Source organism: Cynara cardunculus, unplaced genomic scaffold (genome assembly GCF_001531365.2).
Source record: "Cynara cardunculus var. scolymus isolate 2C unplaced genomic scaffold, CcrdV1 Un_Scaffold_7244, whole genome shotgun sequence".
Taxonomy (NCBI): domain Eukaryota; kingdom Viridiplantae; phylum Streptophyta; class Magnoliopsida; order Asterales; family Asteraceae; genus Cynara; species Cynara cardunculus.
The window spans coordinates 2,611-13,491 of record NW_020203437.1 but is presented as its reverse complement, the minus strand read 5'-3'; the positions used below and the strand labels follow the sequence as shown (position 1 = coordinate 13,491).

Sequence of the window (10,881 nt, the reverse complement as noted above, 5' to 3'; positions counted from 1 at the left end):
TTAGACTGACAATAGTCTTTCTCTATGACGGGATATTGATTGTCAATAGGATCTTTAAGCGATTGTTGCTTCTGTTCTTCACGCTGCTGTTGTTCTTCTTCATTTTGAACCATACCATTGTTGTCCTTCACCAGAAGCACCCCTTTTGATCGACTATGAGAAACTGAAGTACTCCTTTTGCAATTGAATTTTTTGCACGTATTACCACCATAACACGATTTCCAGAAAACAGAAGGCAGCAGCACGTTACCATCATTTTCTTCCAAACATTGAGTCCTCGAATCTTCTTTCCTACCTTCACAAAACATATTAGTGTCCAATGAAGTAGGAGGGAGATTTTGGCGAACCTGGACATATTCTTTTTCCGTGGTATGGATGATTTTCGTGAGTGTGTCCGTCACCTTGAGGTTAAGGATATCAATTTCAAGGGTCTCTTCTACACCTGGTCTGACAATCCCAATGGCACGGGAGGTCTCCTCAAAAAGATTGATTGTGTCTCGAGTAATCCTCATTCCATTGCCCATTTCCCTTCCGCGTCTGTCATCTTTCTCCTTTATTGGTCCTCGGACCATAGCCCTACGGTCCTCACTCTCCCACCCTGTACCTCTTGAAAACCCAAGTCGTTTAAGTTTCATAACTTCCTCACTCGCAAAGAGTCCTTCACTTTTGTTGTGTCTTCTAGATGGAGCCCTGATCTTTTCGGTCATGAGATGTATAAGATTTCTCAAAGCCTTAGAAATCTCAAAGGACCCCTCCGTAAGATTCTTAATGATTAGCGTAATCTTTTCTTTAAAGTGTGTAAGCTTTGGCTTAAGCTTGACAGGGTCCACATCGCTATTGATAGGGATCCTGATAGTGGGGCCCTCCGAGAGGAACACTGTAGGTACTTATCTGCCGATAACAGTGCTTGTCTTGATGAGGAGTGGTTACTTAAGCAAAAATCCAAAATTAATTGGCTCCATGAAGGAGCCAAAAAATTTTCATTTTCCATAAGTCGGTCAAGAGCCGTATCAGTAGGAATCACATTGATACCATTCAAAATGCTGACGATTTCTGGATTTCTAACGATGAGGTCCTCTGTATCTTTGTTTCCCACTTCCAAAACTTTTTCGGCACCTCTCACCCGTCTCTCCCTATCCATGACCCCGCTTATCTTTTTACTAGAAAACTTAATGCCAATCAAGCCGCCTTGATGCTCTCTCCTTTCGATGACTCCGAGATCAAGCAGGCCCTTTTCCAGATGGGAGATGATAAGGCTCCGGGGCCTGATGGATTCACATCCAAATTCTTTAAAGCTGCTTGGGGTATTGTTGGTAAGGACCTGTATTTTGAAAGCAAAAGAATTTTTCAACATGAGACATTCTTTTGTAAGAAATGTTATAGAACAATGCTTCTGTATTTTGAAAGCAAGGTGGGGAATTTTAAAAGATAATTTGTACTACCCTATTGAACTGAAAGTTCAGGTCATAATGTCATGTTGTCTTCTTTATAGTTTTATAAGACAAAAAATGTCAATTGATTCGTTTGAAAACATATCTTGCTTGAATACTGAACACCAAGATGAGAATAATATCACTTATGTAGGTGCTTCTACCGAGTGGACTGAATTTAGAAATAATTTGGCCCAAACTATGTTTAATGATTGGAATATTCTACTTCATTTTTATGGTTTGTAATATAATATTTTCATTTTTATGGTTTATAATGGTATAATTTGATTTTTATCGTTATTAATTTTAATGGTACAATCATTATTAAGTTTAATGGTACAAGTTGATCTTTAATGTTAGGTATGATGGATAAAAACAATGGCCGTAAGTATCGAAATTGGTCAAAAATCGAAGACGAAAAACTTGTTGATGCATTGGTAAATATAGTCAATGTTGGAGGATATAAAGCTGATAATGGCTTTAAATTTGGATACTTGCAACATTTGGAACAAGCATTGAAAGTATCGCTTCCTGATTGTAATATATTAGGTAAAACACACATTGAGTCAAGAATAAAGACCATGAAAAAGGACTGGTAAATCGTACATGATATGCTAAATGGTACGAACACAAGTGGTTTTGGTTACGATAGTTTTAAAATGTCGGTGACTGTGGCTTTGGTTTAGGAGTCTTACCTGCAGGTACATATTACAGTGTATTACATATTACCATAAGAATTGCTTTTTCAAGGTTTCTATGTCTTTTGCAAATTTAGGTACACAAAGAGTTTTCAAATTGGAAAAACGAACCATTTCCTCATTATGAAGACTTGTCATATGTTTTTGGAAAAGATTGTGCTCACGGAAATCAAGAAAGAGACTATGACGGTTTAGAAGAAAATACTGACATGGAAGATAGTCAGATGCCTAGTCAAGAACAACAATCTGATGAAAACATAGACTATCTGACAAAAGATAGCTAAATGCCAAGTCAATAGTGTACATTTCAAGGTAGTAGGAAGCGCAAGGGTCGAGGTGATCCTCTTGTTGATACAATAAATAATGTTGTTGTCATACTTGGAGATAGATTTTTAAAAACATCGGACAATTTGGTTCAAGTTGATTTGGATTTACATAAAAACTTCCATGGTTGGTTCTGAATTTGCCAAAATGAATCTTGCTTCAATGGAAAAGTTTACAGCACTAGGAAAAATAACACGTGAACTTGAATCTATGTTAAACTTTTGGAACTATGAAGGAGAAGCTCGAGATGAGTTTATGAGGTATATTTTGCAAGAATGATTATGCTTGATGATTTAGCTCTTTTTTTTAGAACTATAATGCTTAATGGCTTTTGGAACATGTATTTGAACATGTTTTGTATTTTGGCGTCATACATACGATTGTTTGATGGTTGCATGTAATTATTTTGAACATGTTTGATGGATTTTGAAACAATTTTAATATCAATTTAATAACTTTATTTGGTTTATGGTTATATTTGAGTTGTGTATTTTTATATTGTTTTACACATTAAAATATTTAATGATTATTTAATTAAAATATTTTTAGTTTTAAAAAAAATTAAAGTAATTAATAATTATTATATTAAAGTATTTTTAGTTTAAAAAAAGTAATTTATCAAATATGGTATCTTAGTCATTTACCTGAATTTCATTCAAATTCCAAAGCTACATTATTTGAACCAAATAGACAGATTCCAATTCTGTCAACCAAACAAGTGGTCGAACCTAACAATATTCTATTCCAATTCCTCCAAAGTCAAATTCATTTGCCAGATTCCATTCCATCCAAAACCATTTTGTAAACTAAACGTCACCTTTGAGTTCCCACACCAATTCTCTTAAATATGGGTACCCTCGGTTAGGTCAAACCAACTTCCTTATGCACCAGGGTACGCCAATGTAACAACTTTACATAAACAAGATTAGAAAATATCAACCAAAAGTTAACACACATCCATTATACATATTGGTAAGTAGGATCGACTGTTCCAATATCAAATCCTTGGTCGGTCAGATTATGGTCTGGATCCTACAACACATGTGAAGTCGTTAGCGAGGACCAAAACCAGAAAAGATAAATTCAAATATCTGGTGTATACCTCCATTCCCCATTTGATGTAATCTGGGGACTCGCACGCCTTATATTCATCGACCAAACTGTCAAGTAAGTCTTTAGACTCATCGAATTCTGAAAGATCCTAGAAAAAAGAGTGGGTGCGTAGAAGCAAAAGTTGATGAATTTCAAAATATGCAATAGAACATATTCGGTTCTTAAAGAGATTAACCCATGTTTTTCTTTCAACATTACAACAAAATTGAGTTTATAGGACACTAAAAATGTCTAAGTATACCAATAGACTGTCTTATAGGACCAAACGATAAAGCGTCTTATCTAAGGTGTTGCAATAAGTTTATAAGACGCTTTTGGGCATCTTAACAAACCTTTTTGGTCATTTTCAAATAAAGTGTCGTATTAGCTATTTTATAGGACACTATTTAAAAAAGTCTCATAAAAACAAGTGTCTCATAAAAACAAGTGTCTTATAAAAAAAAGTTGTATTTATAGACACTTCTCCAAGGTGTCCTATAAAATAACTAATATGATGCTTTATTTTAAAAATATCCTAAAAATATTGTTAACACTCTTTGATAAACTTAAGACCTATAAAGTCATCTTTTGGGACACCTAAAACATTGTTGGCGTCTTATAAACCCGATTTTGTTGTATGGCAACACTCAGAATAATAGTAAAAATACATATGTTCTACATTAATCAACACACTAGCAGGAATAATGACACGACACTAGTGAGCAATAACTTACAGCAAACATAGGGAAACTCTTGTACTTGTCGAGAAAGGCTTGCCTTTTTCTTAGGAGAGAATACTGACTCAAACACTTGGAGAATAGATGTCGAATTCCGGTGTAACTTGCTAGCATGAGGCCACTTACCTAAAAGAAGATTAAAAAAAAACTATATGGATTTCATTTGTATCAATAACAAGACCGCCTGATCACAAGAAAATAAAATTGTCAAGATATATTGAAGGATCACCCTATGGGCAGTTCGAACGTAGGGAGACTTCCGTGAGAGAGCAACCTAAAAGCAACAGAATTCATGTCAAATTAAAGGATATAAAGTAGCATGATGTAACACCTAGTGTCATTATAAGACGTACTTGAATGCTAGCAGGACCCCATTCGATGAAGTTAACAAGCTTTCTTTCACGTATTCGTTGCAAACTTTCGTGAACCTAAAGGAAGAACCAAAAAGTTGGTGATTTTAGTGTCATCAACCATTTGGTGTAATTGTGATTCACTTAGAGATCAATTCAGGTAACAAGACAAACATATGTGAGTTACGGGATGCGGAGTGCACACTCATAAATGTTGCCTCTATCACCTTAGTTCACCAAAAGCTGGGGGTCGAGGGGGTCATGCCCCTTTACAGGGATCTAGGGGCAGAGTCGAACTTTGGAATTTATGGAGAGTCGAACTTAATGAAAATTCCACTAAGTTTAAGTCTGGGCAGTATAATCATAGATCTGATCCTTCTGATAAGAGTTTGAAGTTTGGAGAATGCAATCAGACTTCAGGTCTATGCATCTAGATTTAGGAATTTGACTAAGTCGACCATAGAGTCAGTGATCTAAACTATGCAACAAGACTTAAGTTCTGAGCACTCAGACTTGGAAGAGTCAGAGTTCGAGGGTTTGGAGTAGAGTTTGGCCCTAGAACTTTGATTCAGTTGTAACTATTCTTCATTCTTATCCATTAACGGTTATAACCACTTAAGTGTCGTAACCATAGATCTCTCATTTTAATACATAAAACATCATTTGATGAATATATATATATATATATANATATATATATATATATATATATATATATATATATATATATATATATATATATATATATATATATAAGGTTGGGTTCCGGTGAGAAGTAAAGCTATGGTAAGAAGCATAAGAAGATATCTACACCCTTGGATCAGTCCTAATTGAATATCAACATTAATGAGGTGCACCGAGATGCACCAGATCAATTATCTTCTAAAGCGCAATCCATGGATGGACATGAGATTAAAAGTGACAAGGGTTTAGATCTCTTCTTACGCTTCTCACCATAATGTGATTCCAAGTCTATATATATACATATATATATATATATATATATATATTAAAAGTGACAAGGGTTCATATCTGATCTTACGCTTCTCACCATAACTTCCGTTCTCACACAATCCTTCGTGTGTGTGTATATAGACTTGGGATCATGTGAGACCAGTTTGTTTTCATGAGACCCGTGAAACCACTTTTTTACACTTGAAACATCACGGCAAAATGTTGTGAAGGTAACCTTCATAGTGTTTTTGCTATGAAGGTTCGGCTTTTCTTTACCTTCACAGCGTTTTGCTGTGAAGTTTCAAGTGTAAAAAAGTGGTCTCACGGGTCTCACGTGAACCCAACCTTACACACACACACAAGCACATATATATAGTGCCTTATTTCGTGTATAATGTTTTCTAGATTATCCAGTACTGATTTTGTGGAAATCCAAGGCATAGCAGGGGTAAAATATAGTATTTGAGAAGTATCTTTCCAATACACGATCTAGAAACATTCCAAGTATTGTACAACCACAAACCCAGTTCCCAACAAAAGTATCACAATCCATTCAATGGAATTTATCACTATTCATAAAAGCACAATAGTTTCTACTGGCCATACAGAACCATTACAAGGGTTATAATGAAGTCTTCGCATGCCAATGATCTTAGATGAAATCACAATGTGCTTGTGTGTGTATGCATCTAGATAATACATATATTATATAAATATCAATGTGTATCTGAAGAAAACATATGCTTTAATTCGTTAAATTCAAATATGTAAAGAAGCAGTTAGAAATGTCTTACTTTAGTAGGATCAACCTCTCCCTGAATAATGTTTAATATTGATATGTATTTTGCTAGATTAGCTTGCTTTGATCTAGCATTACAGGAAACCATGATATTTTTCGTCTGCAAAACAAGTAACTCTTAGGAAGAATGAATTAGGTTTCTAGCCTTTGTACTTGGTAAAGATGTATGAGACAATGAGCAATTTTAAGGACTTTCTGGTGGTTATTTTGCAACAAGATTACAAGTGCGATGGTTAGAATCACTTAGGGGCCATTTACCAACATGAATTAGGTAAGTGTTTAGCGGGTAAGCTAACTGGGTAAGAGTTACCACCATCACTTACTAGGTAATATTCTAATGCAAAATGGCATAGAAAGATTTATGGTATAGACCATCATCTCTTACGAGATAAAAAAACTTTTACCCCGTAAGAGGCAACAAGTGTTTAGTTACCCGGTATGAGGCGACAAGTGTTTCGTAAACAGCCCGTTACTTTTGCATGTCAAGTGTTATTTTTTTTATTTTAACAAGTACAATAGTTAGTTTATGATGAATGTTCAAGTAAGATGGTTAGAAAACTTGTTAGGTGGTTAGAAACTTGTTACTTTTTTCAGGACACATGACATTTTGTGCTTCATCAAAATAAATACTTTATGGTTCTTGCCTGAAGAAGTCTTCTCATCACATCTAATACCGTGGTCTTGCGAATCATATTAGCCTGCCACGATCAGGGTAGTGCATCAGCTTTTTGGTCCTCTATAGGCATGAATCACATTACGATACACCAAATTGTAAGTAGTTATTTCCATAAAAGTATTTACAATATTTGTACACTAACTGTGATATAAATGACATTGGAGGGTTTGATGGAAAGAAGCAAAAGAAAGAAAACTCCCCTTGCTTCTGATTAACTAAAACCAAAACCAAATAGACCCAGTATATCCCACCCGCAAGTAGGATCTAGGGGGTAAGATGTGTGTGTCAAATGAGATGGAGAGGTTGTTTCGGAGAAGACACTTCTCTGGTCAACTTATTTTCAATAATAATGTGGATCATATAGTTTACAGAGATCAACTGAGAAGAAGAAAGTTGAATTTGCTAGATTTGTATGGATTTGCATTGTATCCAATTAGAAAATAGGAAACATAAATACCGAGATCTTACCTGACGGTCGACAGTTAGTGGTGTATATCCTGTCATAAGAAAATGGCACCTCGGTGTTGGGATCAAAGAAGCAAGAAGGCCAACCAAGTCATTGTTCATGTATCCAGGGTAACGTAGAGTGGTTGTACTAGCCGACATAACAGTAGAAACTAAAGAATTTGTCTCAGAAACAGTAGGATTTTGTATATGAAGGCGCTCTACTGCAATTCTGTTAAGTGCAGTGTTATCAAGAACGACAACACAATCAGCATTTAAGGTAAGACGCTTGAGAGTCAAGAGGGAGTTGTAAGGCTGGACCACCACATCACTTGTCTCGTTCTGGTTAGGAAAAACACTATATGTCTGGAGAAGTTTTTTGCTGTAGTGATCATTTAGAGTCTCAAGAAGATACGAACCCATGCCTACATAAAAGATTAAGAAGCATTACTACTGCACAAAACTGTTGTCTAATGTCCAAAGTTACTACACAATCAACTTAGGAGTAGTTATTTGTTGGAAATGCGAGCAATGTACCTAGAACAAAATAAAAAAAAGTAGTCTCTAGCCATACAAGTGAAAGTGTATGTATCAGCAATCTGGCCGAATTAGAATTTACAAAGGCTTTATGTCTAAAATTATTTGTTGAATTGTGAAAATGATGGAAGCGTAATCATGCTAGAGGCAAGAAAACAAAAGTTCAAGATAAGACATTGTCAAAACCTGAGCCTGTCCCTCCAGCAATTGAATGGCATAAAACAAATCCCTCTAGGCTATCACTACCATCTGCTTCTCGATCTATCATGTCCATTAGATCCTCCTCGAAATGCTTTCCCTGCACAAAAGCCAATGATAATGTTGCAAGATCACAAAACATTCCAATGGATCAGGCGTTCGAAAGCACCTTGAGCAAAAAACACCGGGTGTTATTTTGACTTTAGAACGAGCAATTGAATCCAACAAGACAAAATTACTTGCAGTTGGAGAATATAGTATTGCATATGGCACAATCCATTAGAAAATATATATGTTTTTCAGATTGAACTGTTTTCATTTTTAGGTACAAATACAATCATATAACTTGTGTCCTAACTTCGGTGTTAGGTTAAAAAAACCTTCAGGGATTCTTGTAACAGCTTTCCACTTGCACTTTGTAAGAGCTTGACGACTAATTAATAAATGAACACTCTACCTGATCATATCCACTCGCCCAATTGTTTCCCGCACCCCCTCCATCATCTGAAATAAATATATTCTCATGATTATAAAGATCCCTATAGTCACCGGCTTGGATTCCATTAATCACTCTGGGTTCCAGATCCATAAGCAAAGCTCGTGGTATGTAATGTTGATCATCAGCTTGATAGAAAAATACATCTTTCCTGTCACCTGCACCTCCCTGCCGCAAGTTGAATGCCCAATATGCTCAAATGAAAACATTTCAAACGAATATATAAAAACTCCCAACTTAATGAATTCTATTTTTAACATCTCTGCCTTGATGCTACATACTGATAGCGTGCCTGTCTTAGAACATATACCCTCACTTTCCTGTTGGTGAAATCTCAAGTTCTAAAAATGTTTGTTTTTTCACACTACTCCAGGATTAGTGAGAAATCGTGACTCTTGTATAATTGCTTCCATGATGTGTCATGTAGCAATCGACTTATGAGGTACACAAAAAATTCCAAAGGTACCATAAGTGTGATTTCATTTAATATCACTAAAGAGAAAGTATGGATGATTTTTCTGGTTGGAAAGATTATAGTAACATAAAAGCTAAGAAAAAACACGGAATTAAATTTGGTGTTGATTGCAACGTCGTAGGTGCATCAGTTTCTCATCAATGATTGTATGAAACGCCTCTCCTCGCTAGTTTTACATTTTGTTTCTTAAACAACAAAATGTATTTCGATTCACGTTATTTAACTAACCCTTAATGCAAAACCTACCAACTTTTTCTTTTTTAAGAGATAAGAGTGTGATCACGGAGATAAAGAATGTAAATTTTTTTTATACCAGATGAATCACGTCGTAAAATTGGTGGTTTGTGTAGATTTAAACAATTCAAATCAAGTGATTACTACGATAAATTTGAAAATGATAACGTTAATCTGTAACCTGAGTGGCGTACTCTTCAAGAATGCCGTCTTTAGAGATTCCATGTTCAAGACAAAGTTGTTTCCAGAACTCCATTCCAATCTGGTTACCACATTGCCCTACTTGCAATGTGATGATTTCACGAGGCATCTCTGTGTTTTTCTTTTTCTCCAATTAGTTGTTCGCTTTTGTTTCTTAATAACTAGGGTTGCGATTGGCGTAGAGATGACGGAGACCATGGAAAAGGTGAAACCGGCAACGAGGATAGGAACGGTTGCTGGTGTGATCGAATGAGGCCTGTGTGTACAGAAAAAAATGGAAAATGATGAAAATGCCAATTTTGTAGCGGGTGAAGCTAACATACAGGAAATACAAAAAAATAAAGAATTCTTACGGAGAAATAGGATCCAGAAAATCGTTTATCAGTCTCAGGTAGAGATGCCAAAAATGGGTCCCGAGCCGGGCCTTAACCGATTACGACCGGTCCTAATCGCGACAAAAAAGCCCATAACCGGTCCCTCTATAACCGGACCCGGTCCTGGTGAAAAACTCTATAACCGGTCAAGCTTTACCATAACCGGTTAAGCCGGCCGGTCCCGGTTCCGGTCCCATAACCGATTACGGCCGGTCCTTTGAAAAAAAAATGTTTTTTTTATTTTTTTTTATTTTTTGGGTAATTAATAAATTTATAATATGTTATTAATATCTTTGAAATATGTTATTTTTAATATGTTTTATTATAAATACGTTTTATTATATATTATATATGTACGTTTAATTTTATAAATACGTTTTGTTATATACGTTTACGTTTTGTTATATACATTTAAGAATACACTTTAAAAATACGGTTTACTCAAATACACTTTTAAGGTACGTTTTATTATGATTAAAATGGCATTGTTTTACAAAATGCTAATAAAATACATTTATTTATCAATCTTCATCGGTATCCCATGTCGGATTGACTTGAAGGGTTCCGGTCTCTTGAATTCTTCTAATAGCCTTTTGGTCTTCAAGGTCATCAATGTCGAGTTCCTCATCATCGTCATATTGGGACTGGGAGTAAGTGCTCTCGGTATCGGTACTTGGTGGCATGCTTAGTCCCATAGAGATTTCATTTTCTTCAAGATTTTCTTCCACCGTTTCAATCTCCGTCTCTAAAGATGTTGTGTGTTGGATCCTATCAACGCTATCCAAATAATCCTTCAAGCAAATGCAACACTCCACGTACTCCGGGCTTAGTCTTGTCCGACGTACCGAAATTATCCTACCAC

At 35.6% G+C, this 10,881-nt stretch overlaps 1 protein-coding gene across 1 annotated transcript; it reads right to left on the bottom strand.

Annotated features, from left to right (window-relative positions):
* Nucleotides 1-772: 772 nt before the first annotated feature.
* LOC112504890 (tubulin gamma-1 chain-like) lies at nt 773-9,754 on the bottom strand. Its single transcript, XM_025108848.1, has 12 exons — nt 9,626-9,754; nt 8,697-8,903; nt 8,228-8,339; nt 7,529-7,929; nt 7,029-7,082; nt 6,380-6,484; nt 4,635-4,709; nt 4,511-4,555; nt 4,279-4,407; nt 3,555-3,653; nt 3,419-3,484; nt 773-1,321 (listed from the first exon to the last, which is right to left on the bottom strand). Exons 1-12 carry the CDS (start codon nt 9,752-9,754, stop codon nt 773-775), a joined length of 1,971 nt encoding a protein of 656 aa, XP_024964616.1.
* Nucleotides 9,755-10,881: the final 1,127 nt, after the last annotated feature.